Source organism: Coloeus monedula (assembly GCF_965178545.1).
Source record: "Coloeus monedula genome assembly, chromosome: 1".
In the NCBI taxonomy this organism is placed as follows: Eukaryota; Metazoa; Chordata; class Aves; order Passeriformes; family Corvidae; genus Coloeus; species Coloeus monedula.
In genome coordinates this window covers 134,929,241-134,950,473 of record NC_138781.1, presented here as the reverse complement: position 1 = coordinate 134,950,473, position 21,233 = coordinate 134,929,241, and the positions used below count along the sequence as shown (strand labels likewise).

General features: G+C 40.8%; 1 protein-coding gene across 1 annotated transcript in view; it reads left to right on the top strand.

Moving 5' to 3' along the window:
* The window catches only part of TRIQK (triple QxxK/R motif containing), a gene marked incomplete at its 3' end in the record, with an annotated part of 37,918 nt that extends 35,855 nt beyond the window's left edge, over positions 1-2,063 (top strand). The window contains exon 3 of the mRNA XM_082282257.1: positions 1,950-2,063. Within this exon, the coding sequence (XP_082138383.1) occupies positions 1,950-2,063 (114 nt within the window). The remainder of the gene's footprint in view (positions 1-1,949) is intronic.
* Positions 2,064-21,233: the final 19,170 nt, after the last annotated feature.

Below are 21,233 nucleotides of genomic sequence, written 5' to 3'. Positions count from 1 at the left end.
TTAATATATTAGTGTATTAGATGTTCTTTTTTTTAAAATCAAATCATTTGAATCAGGAGGATGAAGTTCAGAGGATGGTACAATTCTAAGAGGAAAATGTAGCTGAAATCTGTAGCCAACAGCCTCAGCAAATTTGCAGGAGCAATTTTTATGTGGTAAAACAAATTTAAAGTACATCTCAATCATCCATATAAAATATAAAGCAAAGGTTTCTATAGAATAAAGAATATGCTCCTATAGAACATATGCCAACTAGGCAGTAGTATTTCAAAATTTATTAGATGGCATATGTTGAATTATTGATCCAACATTCTGATAAACTATATAATGCATTCATGTAAATGCAAATGAAATGCTGTTCCAAAGAAGAATGCCAGATTATGGGCTAAAAAATGAAATGCACAGTTTTAACTCCTTCGTGTCAGTGGACACACAATGCTGGTACAAAGCCACCACCAATGTAGAGATGCTGGGTAGGATTAATCCCGCAGTGCACACCAGAGATACCATCGGCACTCCCTTCTAGTCTAAGGGAAGAAATGGTGATTTTCGGGAAGAATTCACCTGGCTTGTCTTAAAGGACACAATAAATCTTAGACCAAAGAGGGTCAGATTCTGTCCTTGGACAGTAAATGGTGTCTTGTCTTGGTTCAGTGTAGGCATTTCCTTTCGGTCCCACTGACAGAGTAGGTTTAATGTGACATCTTCTGTACCAATTCAGATCAGTTGTCATAAAATCACTGAACTTTTTTTCTTCTCATTTTAAATGTACTTTGGGATTGTTCCGATGTAGTTGTTTTGTAGCTTAACATGAAGCTGAGAATTGGAGGGGAAGTTTGGCTTCTTTCTTTAGAGGGAGAGTGAGGTTTGGACTGTACTAATGTTTGGAGCATCTTGAGTGCACACTCTTAAAAATACATCGTGATGGTCAGGAGTGAAGCAGTAGATGTTGTTAGCTGTAGAGTCACACTTTCTGTGAGCTGAAGGGACAGAAGGAATTTTCTCAAGTTTCATCTTTCATTGTATAGCAAAACAAGAGTCAACACTATAGGAAGTGTGCTGTGCCGTACAGAAAAATAAAAACTTTAAAATGTGAAATACTGTGTCTTTGAAAGAAATAGAAAGGAAAGAAATATAAGAAAGAAAATAAAGAGGATGATCATACAATAATTTATTGTATTTTTACAGAGTCCAGCCTTAAGATGATAGGCAGCCACATAATGAGTATGTGTAGTACAAAAACATTTTTCTGCTTCTGAAAGCTGCTATAAATCATGTATACTTTGGAAGTCTCTTTTATGTTAATTAAGGAAGATGCAGCAAGTTGCAATATTTTATGGGAAGAGAGGCAAGTGCAAATTGTTGTGCTTTTTGCCTTATTGCAGAGCGGAAGAAAGAAAAGTTTGATCCAATTCTGAAGGAGTTTGTAGTTCCATATTGTACTGCATGCCAGGAGGTTGGGAGGTAGAGGTAGCAATTTTCATTGACTTCCACCATACTGTGTTTGCTTCATTAAAAAATTACAAATTTGTTGGCAAAAAGCAGTAACATATTGCTAGAAAACATCAAAATTCACAGTGTAAATTCATAACTTAAATTTGTGTTCAAAACTGTGGTTTGTGAATTCTGTCTTTTCCTTTAAAAAAGAAGGAATAGGATAATAAGATATAAAGCTCCTATTTCTAGGTCAGACTAAAGATTTTTAAGCTAAATAGCCTCTTTCTGATGGTACAGCAGACTCACCAAAATCTTCATTAAGTGAATGGATTCTACAACATCTGAAATGGTAACCACAGTAGAGAAATCATTAAAACATCAATGCCTGATGCAATTTTATATGTGTGATGTTATTTGATGTGCATTATAGAAGGCAAGTAATATTTAGTCATGATTAATCTGAAAATATGGTACTATTTCTAACAGGTTTTTGTTTTCTTTTGTTTCTACAGGAAGTTGCCCTTGTCCTTGCAGCTATACTGGTATTTTTGTTGGCTTTCTATGCTTTTTTTTATCTTAATGTTTCCAATGAAGTTGACCTTGATCTGGATCCAGATGAAAACTAGCAGATGTAATGAATCTATCATCAAGATTTCTTCAGCTTCAACAAGACTACATAGGAACACACAGTCCCCTTTACTGTAAGACAGTAAACAATACCATTTCTTGCAGTCCGAATTCATAAGAACGTTTTGCAATACGTCGGTCACATTCCAGGTCTCCAAAATAAGAACACTTATGCCTGGCCAAGTGTTTTTGTTTAACACCAAAGCCAGGAGCAACAGTACAATAGATGAAGTTTATTGTTTACATTATTTTTTTCTCAGGCAGAGAACTTTGATGTCAAAAGACAGGTGCTACTATTATCATGGGTATTGATGCTGACTTCACAGGAGGAGTGTCTGCCTTGGCCAAATTTAGGAATCAGAGCTTCCTAATAACCAAATTAGCTTCCTTTTCCTTTCCCAAAAGAAAGCAGAAATACCAAATAAAAAGTATTTTCTTCATTTGTGTTTAAAATATATCAAAAACACCTCATCCTTTCTCTCCCTTTTAATCTTTCTTCTGCATGCATGCACATGCGTGAAGATGGAAGAACTTGTAGGAAAAAAATACCTTCTTACAAGCAGTCTGTCACCTTCTATATGGACTTAATTTTCTGTCATTCCAGATTCTGTGTGCCCATGTATCTGCAGTAATCTTTTTCATTCTTTTGCCAACTGTTCAGCACACATGTGTTCTGTTAGAAATGGCACCTGGATGACAGAAGCTCTAACATTCACATATGCTTCTGAAACACAGTTCTTTGCCTCCTGTGCTGTCTGAACTAGTGTAAATAGAAAGTTTAGTCGATGTTGGTTTTAATTAGTGTATTGGTCTACTATTAATATAAAGCCAAAATTGTATTTTAATTATGCTCTTCCTGATTCTTTTGGTATCAACTTGCTCTACCTGCTAGGGGCATGTTGTATAAAAACACTTCTTTCCAGCTATACAGTCATTTTAATCATCAAACTAATGTGAGAGATTGTAAGTAATAAGAAAACACTTTTTTTTTCCAGTGTACTAATAATTGGTAACTCTTGGCTCCATTACATCCTCCAGTTCTTGCAAATTACCTTTCAAATTAGGCACTGTAGATAGCATTTTTGTTCCTTTTGATAGCCAGAAGCCACTTGAAGAATTTGGTGTGTCAGAGCAGCTGCAGGGAGCTTTAAAATTCTGGCTTTATCCTGTTCTGCTTTGAGTTTGGTATACAACTCAGCTTGTGGATGTAAAGACTCAGTTTTGATCCTCTTAAAAATGTGGTCAGTCCTTCTCTGAGTTTGATATCAAGAAACACGTAGAGCCCTTGGTGCTGAATGTGGCAAGGAATTTAGGCAGACTGACTTCCAGAAAAGTTTTCATAATACTGGAGTTAGTGAACTAGCTTGGCTTTGCCTTTGGTATCAGCTTCAGAGCTGAATGTTAGGTTTAATTGCAGCTGAGATATTTACTGTCGTGTTCCTTAGATACCTAAGATTTCTTATAGCGATTTTGAAGACAAAGGAATACAAATCGCAGCAAATATTATAATGGAAAATATATTTCTTTTAAATTGACACAGTACCATTATCAGCACTTAAGAAACTTGGATCAATACAGTTAATTTTTAAAACATACAGTAACTATGACCATATACATTATGAGTCTCTAAGGACCCATTTCATACGTGTCATCGTCTTCATTCACTTTATGCAATGCAAAACAGCGCCTCTAGAAATTCAGAGTAAACAGTCTTCCAAAAAATATATGAAAGAGAAACATATATATGCAAATATATCTCATTTTCTAATTATGACTGTTACAAAATCCTAACATTTATGCATGCATATGACTTATAGTCCAGTGCTAGTCGCACATGTGACCAAACTTCTCGCAACATGTTGAATTTATGGTGAAGCATTATCTGACACATAGCCCAACTTCCACTGGAGGGAAAAGCATATCACAAGCTGTCTCCTTGGATGTGACATGCCTTTCACTTCACCAGTGCCCAACCACATGTCACAGAAGCTGCACACCTCTCCTGTTACTTTGCATTAGCAGTTTTTCTGCTCTATAACATGCTGGGAAGATTGCTTTCTTAATGTCAGCATATAGCTCTCTGGGTCATGTGTGGTCTGAGAAAGATGTGTAGTTACTCCCTTCATGCAGGTCATCTCGTAACCTGCTCTCTCAGTTGGTTGTGTTAAAAAGCAAGCAATTTACTGTCAAATTTGTGAACATGAAGTTCCTAGAACAGGAATATTCCATTTCCCATGGCTATGAATCAGACCAAATCTGAAGTGCGTATATATGAGATTCTGTCAGCTTTCCCTATGTGTGGCTTATGAGTCCATATTGCCCACAGTTTGCAGTTTATCTATTGGCTTTGTTTGAATTAGGTCTTTTCATTTGCATGAAAGATCATGGAATCATTAATTAATTGAATGGTTTGGGTTAGAATGAACCTGAAAGATCATCTGGTTCTAAAACCCCTGCCATGGGCAGAGACACTTCCTACTAGACCAGGTTGCTCAAAGCCCCGTCCAGCTTCCAGGGATGGGACATCCACAGCATCCCTGGGCAACCTGTTCCAGTGCCTCACCACCCTCAGAATAAAGTTTTTCTTAATGTCTAATCTAAATTTACTCTCTTTTAATATGAATCGATTCTCTTTTGTGCTGTCACTACATGCTCTTGTAAAATGTCCATCTTTCTTCTAGGCTCCCTTCAGGTACTAGAAGGATAGTCTCATGTAAGGGGAAAATTTCTTTTTGCTTAGACTGGGTAGACTTCTGTTCAGTGTACATAGGAATACATGGTCAATATTGCAACAAATATACTTCCTCTCTTATCAGTACAATAATTCCTAATGGGACATGTGGTTTATTTTGCCCTTAATTGTATCTGAGATTGAAATATACCTTTTGGATTTTGGACCATCTATCTTTGTATGAGTTGCTCGGTGTCTTATTTTATTAAGAAATGTTTTTTTTTTTCTATTTTGGTTCTCTTATTAATGTTGAACACATTGAATTATGTATGCATTTGTAATGACATTAAAGCAATCTAAACAGCACAATGTTAAAAAGTGAGCACTGATGTCAGTTTTAGAATATCTGGATTATTTTAGGCAGTTCTAGCCCCTAAGCTCATATTAAAACTAAATGTGGCCTATGAATACTTAAAGGACAATGAAGAGAACTTCATTTGGCTTCCTACCCAATACCAATACATCAGATCTCATTCTGCAATTGATCCATGCAGCTCTATCACCTCAGTCTTACAAGAATTTTTTATTATAAAATAAATAATTCTATATGCTTGTTTCAAATAAGGATTGCTGATCAAATAATTTACACGGCAAATGTGGCTTAATGAGTTTTTTCAAAGGTATTTACCTGTAGGAAAAGGTAGACATCAGTAGTGTTGTTGCCCTCCTGGAGTAAACTGAGTTTCTTTCTAGCAGAGGTTGTGGAGGAGATGCCTATACTGAGTCCTTGTACTGTGGGTGGGAGCAGATGTCTTGTCTGGAAGAATCTCTGGCTAGGAAGGCATAACAGTCTTCCAGCAGTGATTTTGCTCAGTATATCTTCCTAGGCCGTTTTTCTTTTCCCATTGATCCTACAAAAGAAGAACTAGCATGGAGACCATCTCAGGACAGAAGCCTCAGTCTAGGATTTTTACTAGTGCTTCTAGTGAACATTGCCAAGGAAAGGCTCTAGCTCGACTTCCTAGAGTCCATAAACATATTTTACTGGAAGTTAGGAGGCACATTAAGCATTTCCCTAATAGACCCTAGAGATACATTTAAGCTTTTCTTGAAGAATGCTTTAGTTAAAGTTCACTGTTGCATATCATATAGACATCGTGATTCAGGATCAGAAATAGCTCCTTCCATGCATCAGACCAGCTGTAGCAGGGATGACATGTAGACTGGGAGATTGTGCTGCTGCACATAACTGCAGATAGCTATGACACAAGCAAAGTCATCTGTTTACTTAGGTGTCCTCTAGAGCAGCTGACCTAAAAGTTGTGTTTGAAAACATAGGTTTTGAACAACCCTACTAAAGGAAAGCACAGTTAAAGACCTACAAAACTGTTCATGCCTCTTCCATGAAAATTGCTACCATGGAAGAGGCTTATCTTCTGACTTAGGGCCAAGTTTTGAATGCTGCCATTTCAAGAAGGAAAATGTTGCTAGCAGCTCCCAGTAGAGTGATGACTGATAGGGGATTGTGCCTGTAAGGCACAGCTGAGCCAGTTGGTGAAGGTCAAATGCATTCGGGATGATTCTCTGTAGATGACTATACTTGAAAAGCAGAGTAGGCAAGTTAGAGTGCCAACAAAAAAGATACTACAGATCTTGATCGCATTTCAAGTTCTACTTACAGTAGCATAGTAATTAGTGGTGCTTATGACTAAGAAAATAACAATATGGCACATCAATAAGACAGCAGAAATGTGATGTTGGAACTGCATCCTAAAAGATTTTACAGTGGATTATGTCTGCACTTTAGGAAGTGAAGCCATGAAATGAATAAATTGGCAAAGATTGTCTGTGATCTTATGCTTACAATATTTTTCCCTGAAAGAGCCAGCAGAGATATTTTGCAGTACTTTTCCCCATCATCCTCTTAGTTTGCTGTAATGCATTTTTGTAGATGTATTTCTTTCTACACATTTCCAAGAATGAAAAAAATTTTTTTGCAGTTCATCAATTCATTTAATTGACAGAATCCTCTACTCATCCTTTTATCCCCCTTAATCACAATCAAATTAGTGGGGAGACAGCCAAAATGTTAGGTACCAGTGTCTTTCAAGCAGATGTCACACCACTATTTTTTAGCTCGTTTAAATGAATAAACATGTTAAACTGTGAAGTATTACATTTTAGATTTTTTCATTAAAAAAATGGGACAATCTGTTTACTGTCCTTAATTGAGACAACAATCCTGGTGGTTGCCAGTTTTGGCAGTTGTAATGATGAACTATAAATATTGGGACAGACTAACTGATGATTGTGGAGGATAGTTCAAGTACAATACTCATTCTGCATGAATACTTTTTTTCAGTGCTACATTTTTTCTAAATTCCGTGATTGTTATACTGGTTTTGCATGTTAAAACCACAAATAAATATGTGACTAGTCAATCAATAGGCTTGATTCTGTTGTCTTATTCTCCATAGCTACAAACTGCATATAAGAGCTGTCCGCCCTGGACCACAGTTCATGCCTTGCCCAAACTCTCCCTAAAAGGTGTGTGTCCACATCTCAGGCATCAACATCAGTTACAAATGTGAGCTACAAAGAGCTTTGTTTTGCTGAACCATGGAAAAGCTGAGCAACATAATGATCTTTAGTACTCCTTTGCCATTTCACAAAGATACTGTAGGAATTTAAAATAGCGCAGCCACCGGGGGTGAGTATGGAGTTTGAAGTTTGGTGACAAACAGATGTTCTATCGCACTTCCTCTAAACAAGACTGGTAGAAAATCAAAGCAAAATGGCCACTTCTTCCAGGAGACAACCACCTCACATCTCACCATGTTGTTCAAGAAGAGATACGTCTGATATAAAATCAGAGCTACCACAACAACTTCTTTTTCATAGGACGATAAAAGGACCACAAGGAGATAAAGGTGTCAGGAGCAAAGCAGCTTCTTCTTGGACCAGTGGGTCATTTGTTTAGGTAAGAAAGAAACAGGGTTTGGGGATTTACACAGAGTAGTTGCTGCTGCCTTCACGTGTGGAGAAAGTCACATTATGCCAAGCTAGAGTATCTTTGTGTGTCTGTTACAGAGTTAAATGTAAACGTTCTGATACTGGTAAGGTCCACATTTCTCTAGAGGCACCTTCTCCTGTGATACTATTAGCAGAGTGGAGGGATGTCGAGGGAAATGGCAGGGGAGCCCTTTTGCTGATTCTGCACTCCTAAAGCATCTCTCCGGCTCAGTGGGGAGCTGCTGGTGTTTAGAGTAGGACTGCAGTCTTGGATTGCTTTGGACAGGCTACAAAAAGAACAGAGCAGAGCTTAACCTATGGGGTGAGCGTCCTACCATTACTGGTGCCTGATTTGTTACCACAAGTAAATAGATGCTGAGACATTCAGCCATTTCACTTTTATTTATTAGGTTCTCAGGAAGGTGCCAGAAAAATTGTGTTTTGTTGTTCTTTTGAAACTCTTCAGCATAGTTGTTTCTCCTACTGTCTGTGGTACTTCTATCCAGTCACAGAATGCCACACTCATGCCTACTGCTCTTTGGTAGTATGAGGCCTGCTGCCTTATTCTTTTGCAAGGAGTGGCTGGGGAATGACCTGCTGTCTCCCCTGCTCTCACCTGGCTGATGCTGAAGAGGCCTCAAGTTGCTATTACTGTGTAATGTAGTAAAACTTTTTTCTGTTTTGGTGAGGACAGCAAATAGTGAATTCAGGGCAGCTTTATTTATCCTTTCCTGCCTGAGGAAATTTTAGAGCTGCAAGCATGGTGAAACTCCGGGATTTTGCCTACTTCCCTTTTGATGACTTCTTCAGCTTAAGATGAGCTAGGGTACTATGCTTCTCTACTTAAGGCAGGGCTGTTTTAACAACAGTATCATGGGTTTTCACTGCCCTAAAGAGCTCATGACTGCAGGTGACCATGTTTATGTTCATTAATCATAGCCTTTCTTGACCTGCCCTTCTCAGGCAGTACTCTGCCTTTGTTCTACTCTATCTCTGCTGCTCCAGTAATAACAGGATGCACTAAACAGAAAAGAGAGTAGAGCGGCTTTTTTAGACCATTACCAAAGCCACAAATTAATTTAAAGTTAGGCAATATATGTGGGGGCATTCTCCCATACACTATATAGATTTTTATTTTGAAGAACAACCTATTCTTGTGAATTATATTTGACAGTCCTTGCGCTTATACATAGAGGCTTCTGAGTTCTCATTCAAATAAGACAAGTTATAAACATGGCTGTGTTATTCATGAGAATACATCTGATTTTTTTATTTTCTCATAAACTGATCATCAGCTGCCTTTAATTAATAGAAGAGTGGTCAGTGATACAGTTCAGTCAAATATAGCTTCTCATCTGAAATGTTACAGAATGATAATTACATCCCTTTTGTTAAGGGTTAACTCAAAATAAGAATTACTTGTAATATGTATGACTTTTTCTGAAGACTGTGATGAAATTTGGAAAATTCTCCACAGAAATATCAGATGTATGACTCTAACAAAAGCAATGGTTTTGAAATTCTTCCTTGTCAGCAGGTTTTATCTTCTGTATTAAGAAATTTTCAAGTTGATACTGGGATGGAGTGGGAAATGCCTGAAGGACAAATGAAAGGACTAAAATAAATGCTTGAGAGGCTGTTCCCATGCATTTTTCAACCTCACGTACACACTGCTTCGACTGGGCTATGTCAGAGTTATGGGGTGATGGAGAGGCAGCACATCTGAGACAGCTCACTTTGCTTGTGAATGTAGCACCCTCAAACCCACAGTGGCAAGTATTTCTTCTACACTATATTAGGCTCCTATACACAGAAGAGATGTCTCTTACTAAATTAATTCCTATCTACAGAAAAAGATAGATTCTGTTTTATATGTCTTTACAGAAAAAAAAAGAAAAAATGTTCCCCATGAGCAAGGGCCTTTGGAAACAAGAATCATTCCTGTGGCATGGGAGTTGTGCAATTTAAAAGATAACATGTTCAATTTAAAAGAAAATACAAATACAGAAAGGAAGATTTCCTTGATCCACCATTCCTTACAATAAAGATCTCTAGAATAATTTCCACAAAGCTATTATTCTTCCTATTCCACCACTAGTTTGGGGATCGTCATTGCCAACTCAGAATGAAAAATGATCTTGAATTTCCCAGAACTTAAACAAGAAAATTAAAGTATCTTTGTTAAACACTGAGTTACTCGGTTGCTTTGAAAGGGTCTACCAGAGGGTATTTGCAATAATGTATAACTCAAAGTGATGTAAAATAACAGAAAAAAAAATATGACTGACTTTCAACCAAACAGCTACGGAGCTGGCTTGGGGACCTTCAGCACTTCCTTGCTGCTTCCTTGCAAAACCTTGAGGAAGAGATTTGTCACATCCACTCATTGACATTTATCTTAGTTACTTAGTTTTCCTGTCATTTGTAAAGAATTAAAACTCCTTGGTCCCTGGTCTGGAGAAGGCTGGATTTGATCTTCGCACCTAGATCAGGCTTTCCAGCTTGCTCAGATCAAGGCTCTTCGTCCGGTTCCTTCCAGAGAGCCTTAGCAGTTTGAAAAGATTCTGAGCAGTCTTCCATCAGGTGAGCAATGAGGTAACACAGGATGAGCACACTGAAAAACTTGACACAGCCTCCCTTGGAGAGAGAAGTATTTGCTGAGGTTTTCTGGCAGTGGGGTACACAGTGTGACAAGTTCTGTATGACAAGTGAGCCTGGGCAGACAGATCTCGGGATGTCAGCAGGGACTTGATGCAGATGTTCTGCCAGATGCTGCTGCTTATGGACTCCCTCCTCCAATGGCAGAAACCCAAGAAAACTTAGGAGAGGACCCCAATGCAGTCTTTTCATAAGTAAGACCATGAGAAGTGTTTCTTATGCTAAGGAGGAAAAGTTGTTCAGTTCATTAACAACTCAGGATTATAGGAACTGCAAGTGCTACAATAAACCATTCTTAGCATAACAGCAAAAGTTCCTTTGTAAAGCTTCACAGAAGTCGATATACATTACAGATAACTAAACAATTTAATTCTTGTAATGAGGGAGTTGATGCGGCTGGATATGAGAGAAAAAACAACACACGCCCCCCCCAAAAAAACCCCAAATCCCAAACCTGAAAAACATTTCAATAAGAAATATGCTAATTCTCTTCCAGAGGAACTACAAAGGCCCTGGCTCTGATGGAGTCTGAGGAAGGAGGTCATGTACACTACTGATGTCTCCTTTCATCATGTGGTAGTCACAGGGTAACACATCTTTCCACCGAGCCAACGGAATACTTTAATTAAGTAAAACAGGATTACAAAACACCAGGCTACCTAAATGCCCCAGTTTAGAGAGCTGAAGAAATAAAACTCTCAGTTCATTAAATTATAGCTTATATAGATACCCCACTATTACAGCCAAATATCAAAAACAGATCCACCAGCAACATATTCACGCTCTGTTGACTTCTTATGTATCTCAGAAGTCTTGAGGAATACAGAGACTCTGTGAGAGATTTTGTATTATGTTGGTCCTCTCCCAAGGTGTTGTTCCTTGACCTTAGCGTGGGCTGAGAGATGAAGTTGGCAGGCTATTGAGGAAGAAAAAGAGGATCGTCTGTAAAAACCTCTACTTTGTGCTAGTCTTAATTATTTGGAGGCACATATCTCATCTGTCCTTGGAGGTGGAACTGGTATAATGTATTTTGGGAAAGACACTGTTGTTCCTCTTTGGAAAGCACAGTGAAGAAAGCTTTGGGCCATCTATGTCCCAGTGGAGGAATAATCAGTGATGTGGAAGGCTGAATAGATGGTACTGAAATGAAGAAAGCAACCAGCAAGCAGAGCAGTCTCTTTTTCAGAGCCTCAAATCCACAGCAGTGCCATGGCCTGGAGGAGCAGCACTTCCTCTCCATCTGAATCCCAAGCCTTTGGCCAGTTCACTCTACCTGGGAGCTTGGGAAAACCAAAGCTTGTGTGACCTTCAACAGCAATTATGCAGGAGGTCTCTGCAAGAATGAAAATTTGCTCACACGGAAGAAGAGAGCTTGAAAAACTGCATAATACTCCCACCCACTGACACTCCCTACTTGTGAACTGTATCACTGGCTTTCATCCCTCTGATAAACAAAATTGATTTGACTAATACTGCTATGTTCCTAATTACTTGTTTTTTGAATATATGGCAGCTGCATTAAAGAGAAAAAAAAAAGCCCACGCAGATAGTTGTTTGATTCACTGTGGCTGGCACAGAGATGGGTGCAGTGTCTCTGGCAGGGCAGCTTGTTTTGGAGAAGGCAGGAGTCTGTTCATGGTTACACCATCATGACACACTTCTCCCAGGGGTATTGCCTGCTCTGGGAGTCCGGAGTCCCTGCAGGGCCAGTGCAGCTGATGTGCTCCCTGCTGCTGAATCAGCCTTCCAGGCAGTTTTAGTATTGACAGGACTGGTCTCTGCAGTAGACCTGAGCAAGCAATACCCTGGAGGCAAAACCAAGTCATGAATGCATGTGACAGGATGAGCAGAAGCCACAGGGGACACAGAGCCTAGATTTGCTGAATTCTCAGAAGGCTGGTGTCCAAATCCAACTCTGGTCAGAAATGAAGGGAATTTAGATGTTGGTTTGGTTTAGGGCTGGTTCTCAACAGATCCTGAGTGTACAGTGAACAACTGGGCACACCAGAAGACTCTGCAGAGCAGAAGGCAGTCTGCAGTTGTAGATGTGTGGATATGTCACCAAAGGGCCACCACCCACCAGGATGTCTGCTCCCTGTCCACAGTGGAACAACCAGGTGTTGTGTTTTGCAACAGCCTGTCTGGTAATGCACTGACCCACTTCATGCCATGGCAATATTAAATTTACTTGTGGGTGTGCTTGGGTGTGTGGTTTCTGAAGGGCTGTCTCCAGCTGCTCCCAGGCTAGCCCATGTTTGTTGCCTGTATGAAGGACGAATACACATGATTATGTATGATGTTGTGTTGAGCAAGACTCTGTGAGCACATGCGTAGAATCATGGATGGTTTGGGTTGGAAGGGACCTTAAAGACCATCTAATTCCAACCCCCCTGTCATAAGCAGGGACATCTTCCACTAGACCAGGTTGTTCAGAGCCCCATCCAACCTGGCCTTGAACACCTCCCGGGATGGGACATCCACAACTTCCCTGGGAAACCTGTTCCAATGTCTGACAGTGCCACTTTCACAGTAAAGAATTTTTTCCTAAAACCTATCAGTTTCCAAATTAATGCCATTACCTCTTGTCCTATTTCTAGTGGTATAAAAGTTGTAAATTTTCTCTGGCGTAATTCTAACCTTTTTGTTTATGTCTTGTGATTTGTTTTTTCCAGTGTTTTTCCCACCACTATATCTAATCACTACTGAGATTTTAGCAGAGCTTTAGGAGACTTTGTCACTTTCTTTGTCCCACATGCATGTGTGTTTTCTTGGGCTACATTAAATAAGATGTTTTGCACTCACTGTATTTTGCAACAAGCCAGTATAACGGAGTTGCAATGTCTGAACAATGCTGAATTGAAAATACAGGGAAAAGAATAGACCATTATTTGCAAAAAAAATAATTTAATAATATATATTATTCAGTCATGAATTAAAATACTTCTAATTATTAAATCATTAATAATTTAAATACTTTAAATATCTTTAATTAAATCCACTGTTCTGAATAATACCAAATTCATTTAGATGAAAGTGATAGGTTGGGATGAAAAGAGTCGTCTTAAAAACCTTTTCACTTCATTCAGTGCATGGTGCCAACAGGCTTCCTCCTGAAACCTGCTCAGGATGTTTCACAGCCATTGGGAAGTTACAGTGCTGGTATGTCATAGCCAGGTTTTTCCATCCTCCAGTATGGTGTTTGGATCACTGCACAGTTTAAGATTTTGCCATTAGGTTGAAGTGAAACTCAAAAACCTAATAATTACTAAACACTGTGTAGGACTTTCCTCTGAAGCAGAGAGGTTTAGCTGTTGTTTTCCTACAAACCTGAACTCAAATACTTTCCCTTTAATTTTTACATAGTAGTATTTATTCCTTCTCCTGATCCTAAACTATCATACACTATTGACCTTACCCATATTTGAGCAGATGTTGTGATTCACTCCAGAGGTGGCTGCATTTCAGTAACTGGGTAAAGTGGTCCCACTGCCTCATTTTGCAAAGTTTGTAGAATTATTTACTGGAAATGTTTTATTTAAATGTAAATTATTTCACTATTATCATCATCATTATTATTACTGTCATTGTCTTCAACTACTAGGCGTGAATACTGAGAATTTTTCTATCCACATTAGGAGTAGAAAGAAGCACACAGGAATACAGCAGAGGTAATTGTCTACCTATCGCTTAATGTAAATGGACTCATAGTTTACTATCAGCTTTGTATTTTTTTTCCTTAACTCAGGTAGTAGTAAATGTAATGAAAACAGTTTGGAGGTATTTGAATTCAGTAAACAAGTTGTTTTGAACAGATTTAACATGAATTTCACACTGTGTCTTAATTTTCCTGGCAGACTTTATTATTCCTTTGTAGGACATCATTACACTGGCTCTGTGAAGCCCTCAAAGAAATGTTTTACAGGGGCATCTCACCTGTTCATTGTGATGAAATTCATACCATTTAGAGAATGGCTGTAAAATGTTCTACATGGAAGTGCATTACCTCATTATCTAAACATAGTGCATACAATTTATTCCTAATAAAATCTGTCAGTCACTATAAACATAGTCTGTTCTCCAACAGTGGGGAAAAATCTGTCCTTTGTATCTTTGAAGCATGCTGGCCATTGGCAGAAAAATATTTGGAGTTTCCCAAATACAAATCCCAGGATTTAAGAGAATTCAAGACCAGTGCAGGTTTTACTGTCACAACACTCTACCACTGATGTATACAGTTTCTCAGTACCTGATCCTTAATTGGGTGACCTGGGTGACCAGGGTCCATGAACAGTGCATGGAGGTGCTGGGGGGTGGAGCATACTTGGTGACAGGACACGGAGATGTGGAAGTCAGGAGCCTGTCTGAAATCCCATGGCCTTCCCCACTTTGGAATGGCTTTTTAATGGACTTTTTAATTTCAATGCCATCAAGAAGGCTTGTCCTTTTCCCCACCATCTGACTGCTCTCTTGATGGTAGTAGGTGCCAGCTCTGTCAAAAGTGGAGCACCTGTTGGATCTCTTAATCATGCTCCTGATGGAAATTGCCATTTCTTTTCTATGAGAAGGGGTGAGAAAATCTCGCACTGACCTCCCAGGGAGATGAAATCTGCTGACTAGAGTATATCACAAGAGGAATATGTTCTTCTGGGGGTCCTGGTCAATGGAAAGTTGAATGTGAGTCAAGGGGAGTTGGCAGGAGGGCCAACCACATCTTGGGGGGCATCAGACACAGCATCGCCAGCTGGGCAAGGGAGGGGATTGTCCTGCTCTGCTCTGCACTGGGGCGGCCTCACCTCAAGTGCTGGGGGCAGTTTTGGGTGCCACAATGTAAGGATATAAAGCTACTAGAGAGTGTCCAAAGGAGGGCAACAAGGATGGTGAAGGGCCTTGAGGGGAAGCCGTATCAGGAGCAGCTGAGGTCACTTGGTCTGTTCAACCTGGAGAAGAGGAGACTGTGGGGAGACCTCATTGCAGTCCTCAACTTCCTCATGAGGGGAAGAGGAGGGGCAGACACTGATCTGGTGACTAGTGACAGGACTTGAGGGAATGGCCTGAAGTTGTGTCAGGGGAGGTTTAGGTTGGATATCAGGAAAAGGTTTTTCACCCAGAGGGTCACTGGGCACTGGAACAAGATCCCCAGGGAAGTGGTCACAGCACCAGACCTGACAGAATTCAAAAAGTGTTTGGACAATGCTCTCAGGCACATGGTGTGACTCTTGGAGATGGTCCTTTGTAGGGCCAGGAGTTGGACTTGATGATCCTTGTGAGTTACTTTCAACTTGGGATACTCTGTGATTCTATGAGCTCTGACTGGGCATAGTGAGGCATTGAGCTGCATCTCTCATATCCCATTCAAATACTACAATAGCTTAGACCAGGGGAGGACTCCAGCAGCCATATTTCAAAAGAAATCAATAGCTGCCATTGTGTTTTATGAAAAATCCAATTTCAGAGCTGTTTAGTATGAATTTTTGGAGTGCTCAAACCAGCCCTGGGGGGAGATAAACAGAGGAGCATATTTTTGTGTCTGAACTAAGGTGGTGCCTGAATGGGATACTGGGCAACTTGACCTTTTTAAAATCAAAGAGCTCTTGGGTATGACCCAAATTCAAGATGTCTGGGAAGATTTTGTCCTGGCAGCTGAGCTCAGAGTCTGGAAATCTGAAGCAGATAGCAGAATCTCTCTTTTGAATGTAAGCACATAAACTCCCACTCTGCCAGGTTTTAAGCACTTAAGTCCTCTTCTGAGTATAAAGCCATGACAGATGTATGCCCACCCTTCCATCTGAACTCTTAAGATTTCATTCTTATTGCACAACTCAGGAAACTTTTAAACTTTAATTTATGCTCAGTGTATATTGAACAGTGTGCTGGTTTTGGCTGAGGTAGAGCTAGTTTTCTTCACAGTGGCTGGTATGGGACTGTGTTTTGGATTTGTGCTGAACACAGGGCTGATCATATAGAGATGTTTTAGTTATTGCTGAGCAGGGCTTGCACAGAGCCAAGGCCTTTTCTGCTTTTTGTACTGCCATGATGGTGAGGAAGTTAGGGGTGCATGGAAGGTTGGGAAGAGACACAGCCAGGATAGGTGACCCCAACTGACCAAAGGGATATATCCAGACCATGTGGCATGACGCTCAGTATATAAAGTAGTGGGAAGAAGGAGGAAGGGGGATGTTCAGATTGATGGTGTTTGTCTTGCCACGTAACCATTGTGTATGATGGCGCCCTGCTTTCCTATGGATGGCTGAACACCTGCCTGTCCATGGGAAGCAGTGAATTAATTCCTTGCTTTACTTTACTTGTGTCCATGGCTTTTGCTTTCCATGTTAAACTGTTTTTATCTCCACCCATGGGTTTTCTACCTTTTGTCCTTCAATTCTGTCCCTGACCCTGCTGGTGGGAGAGTGAGCCAGCAGCTGCGTGGGACTTGGCTGCTGGCTGGGGTTAGACCACAACAAAAAGCATTTTCATCCTGAGTTTTCCTTCCACCATTTTTTGCTAAACTAGCATACAGCGGAACTGAAGATGCATGAGGGGTTTCTATAACAACACTGTGAAATAATAAATTCCACAAAGCAACTCTGGAATCTACAAATGATGTAAATGTTTTTTTTTTATTTAATTACTATCCACATTTGTGTCCAGCTTCAGAATAATACAGCTGCAAAAGTAATTAATTAATATAGGAATGCAGTTTAATAACAGCGGAAGGGTTCTGTGTTCACCGGTTGGTTACGGGCACTAGCTAGCATGCTGATAACAGGTTGTTGCCATTGTTGCCACCTCATTAGAAAATTAGCATTTAATTAACTTAGGAAGATATGGAACAATTTTGGTATGGGAAATATTTGTACACATTGTCTGTTGGAATTAAAAGCTCCCATCCAGTAAAAAGCACAGCAGCCTCTACAGCTGGTGGCTGTTGGCCCACAGAAACTAAACAGACTTGCTGGTCTGTGCAGCTGCAGCCGCTGCCTTTGATTTGGAGGGGAAAGGGAAGCTGTGAGACTGTTATCCGAGGCACCAGCTGAAAGGAGTGATCCAGCTGTGATGTCAGTGCTTGCCTTGCAGGCACTGTAGCAATTCCCCAAAAGTATTAACGCGTAGACAGTGTGGGCTCCGAAATGTCGAGCAAAGGTTTTAAAGGAAAGATGGCCCTGCTTCGAACTGGGCTTGATGCAGCCTCCCCTGAAGCCAGTGGGAGTATTTCCACTGACTTCACTGGGCTTTGGATGACCCCACTGGGGTTTCCTGGCCCAAGAGCATTGGTGCTGATTTGAGCCAGGTGCAGGGAGAGTCAGGTCAAGCTGCTCAAAGATTAACCACTGCTGATTTGGAGGGGCAGAGGGTGGGGAAGAGAAGGGGAAAGCCAGAAAAGGCTGAAAGGCAGCTGGATTTTCTTGCTGTTGCTTTCTTCTTGTTAACACTGGCTGAATGGTCTGAGGTTTTGTATGTTCTTGTGGATTAAAAGATCCTCTTTAAACTTCAATGTTGAAAAATAGCCTTAAACCTCCTGCTGTCAAACACAAAACAGAAAAAAAGCTCCTGGTTCCTAGAGTGAATTATTTTTCTGACCACACTCTTCTATGTAGTTTGATGCAAAACCAGAGGAACAGTCAGATGACATTGAGCTTCGCTCCTGTGGGGTGAGGAATTCACACCTACGTGTGCCAGCTCTGCCATGGGCATCTGTGGGGGATTCCTCCAGGCAGGGGTAAATGGTTATATCACCTCTGTCATCCCTTGGGCTCAGGAGCACATACTGCAAACCCTCTGCACGTGTTTAATGTTGCACATGCAAAGCCATGGAGTCGTGCCAGCATCCCACAAGTTTCTCCCACTGACGTCCCCTCAGCTGCAGCTGCAGCAGCAGGATCTATCCTAACCCCAGGCTGAACCAGCGCTCTGCAGCAGCCAGCCTGCCTCAGCTGCTCTGGCAGCCGCGCTCCAGAGTCTCCAGGTACTTCTGAGAGAGATGTCACTGCCCTTGCCAGCAAAAACTGCGCTCCCAGCTCTTCATTTGCCCTTCCCCAGTCTTGCCAAGCAGATTGCCACCTGCCAGGAGCGCTGCAGCAGGGCATCGGGGTCTCACTGAACAGGACGGCTGGGCTGTATTGTGTAAGGCTGCCTCCCCTGGCGGATCTCACTCCTGTCAGTGCAATGAGCTGACAGGTAGGGACCGACAGCACCCATCAATCACACCCTTAAGAGCCTGAAATGCTGCCATTTCTCTTGTGGAGAGCAGCAGCCAAGCCGACAGGCTACGTGGGGCTGTCAATGAGGCAAATGTCCTCTCTGACAGGGCTGCTCCTGAGAGGATCACCCACAGTCATTCTTGTTTATCCCAAGCAACTGTCCCCTATTCTTCCTCCTGGTGTGAGGTGAACAAATGCCAGAGCTGGAGGGATTAAGAATAATTGTGTTGTGATTGGCACAGATGCTTTTTAAGGCAGATGCTGAGGTGTGTGACACTGCTCTGCACTGTGTGTCAGGCTGTGAGGGAGGCAGATAAAATGCAGTGGTATTCCTTCAGCCAAGGAGAGACAGACCTAGCACAGTGGGGGGTGAGGGGTGCATGCCTGCACTACAGGCCTTTAATTGGTGGCAGCAATTAAAGGCTCTTTGTGCGTGTGAAGCAAGGGATGTAGATGAGCATAAGTACTGAAACTTCACTATTTCTTTGAGGGGAAAATTATTTGGGCTTGAGAACTGCAGCAGCATTTTATCACCCCAAAATCATCTGGCCCATTTGGAGTAAGATCAGTGCTGAAGGCTAATTTTCACTGCCCAGCAGCAATGGTTAAATACATGAAGGGAGGGACAAATAAATGAGGAAGCTGCAAAAAGCAGCAAACAAACAAAACATCTGATTAAAATCTCACTCTGTGTCAGTTGTATTTTTTCGCACCACTGAATCAGAAGAACTAGCTGCTTCTACCTTATGACTAATCCCACAGGCTTATTGTACGGAGCACGAGTTGGGCCCCCATGGACAGGTGACTGTTGCCATGGATGTGGCTCTGTGGGAAGGCAGAAGGACAGATCCCTGTCTAGCAGGACCTGATGAGCCACTGTATGATACAGACTGATGGGGCCTGGGGCCTTCAGAAGACGCCACATAGTCATACACTTTTGCACTGGCCTTTCCATTTACATTTTCCTCTATGCATTGCTCTCACTGCCAGTAATTTATCTTTGGTGAGACTTGGACCACCTATTTGCCACTAAAATTCAAGAATATGATTTGAAAACCTACAGGCCACTGTGATTTAAGCCTAGAGGCACCCACATCCATTTTAGTAGATCCCAGAGCTCCCAGGAGCAAATGCCTCCTATTCTTGGAAACATTTGGGCTTTTAAAGGAGTAGAAATTGGAACACAGAGCCATCATCTTGTCACATCCCTGCTCCATATACTCCATTCCCCACACTCTGAATACGTGTGGGACACATCCACATAAGCAAACCATGCCAGGCTGGAGCATGGTTGTGTCTCCCACAGTTGTCCAAAATGCTTCTTTGGCATGTTTCTCCCCAGCAAGATTCATGCTTCAGCCCACCTGTTATATTCAGTCAAGGTCTGGTGACAATCTGGGACATCATGTCCATCTCTGCTTGTCCTTTATCTAGCAGCCAGCTCTGCCATCCCTGGGTACAGAGGTGCCGTAGCCAAATCCCTACAGCCCATCCAGTCCCTGCTCTCAGAAAATGTATGGAGAGTTACATTGCTGAACACTGATGAAATTTCAGGTAGTGCTAAATCTCCCCACTGCACACTACCTACATCCTGGCATTTTACTAATTTGAATTGCTGATCTATTTAAAATGTAAATTGCTGATCTATTTAAAAGGCTACAGCAGGAGCACAGTTTACATGGAGATCCAGCTGGGATGGAGGGTCGACATTCAAGTTCAGTGTTTTCTTTCTAAACAACTTGGCTGCTAGAACAACACCTCAAGGATTTGAATTTAGTAGATCAAATTTTCTTCACAGTACATTCCCACTGACACCACTTAGGTCAATGGACCAGCTTGTGAACTCAGTTAAATCAGCATGTATTGGGAGTAACATTACAGAGAGTAGTGGAACTATTCCAGATTTAAATTGGTGATAATGAGACCAAAATTTGGTCCAATCTACTTGCAGAGATCTGAGAGCAAAGCATTCATTTCAATCCTCAAGTAAAATATACCACACTGCCGACTTTTTAAAATCCTTGAACACAAGTCTCTGTGTAACAATAAGCATAAACAGAGTTAACACTAAAAGATTAAAAGCTATCCACTAGCTTATACCAAAACTAGTAAAACCTGGGAATGTTCCTGGGTAGATGCAAAAAAAAGAGAATCAGATAAGCTACATAAATTTTCAAGTTATGAGCTTGCAAATATTTTTAAATGTGCTAGTTTAACACAGTATTTTGAGATGGGACCTATAATCCAAGTTTCCACCCTTGCAACAACTAGATACACTACTCTTGTAAGTGCCACCAGCACCCTATTTATTTTAGCCATGTTTTATTAATCACCCATATGATTCTTTGTACTTCTGGACTTTAGACTTCTGGCTAAATACCTGCCAATTCCTTTCCTTTTACTCTTCTCACCTTAGCTGCTTTGTGATTTACCAGCTTTTCCAGTGATTATTTCAAAAAGTGATTTATTTTCACTATATGCATGAAAATTTTATTGTTGATTAGTTCAAGTTCTTGAATGCTTATTCATAGAAGAGACCTCCCCCTTTTTAGCTTATTGGAAACATCTGTATTCTTCCTGTTTAGACAATGAAAAGTGTTAACTTTTCAGCATTCTCACCACTGAGTTCC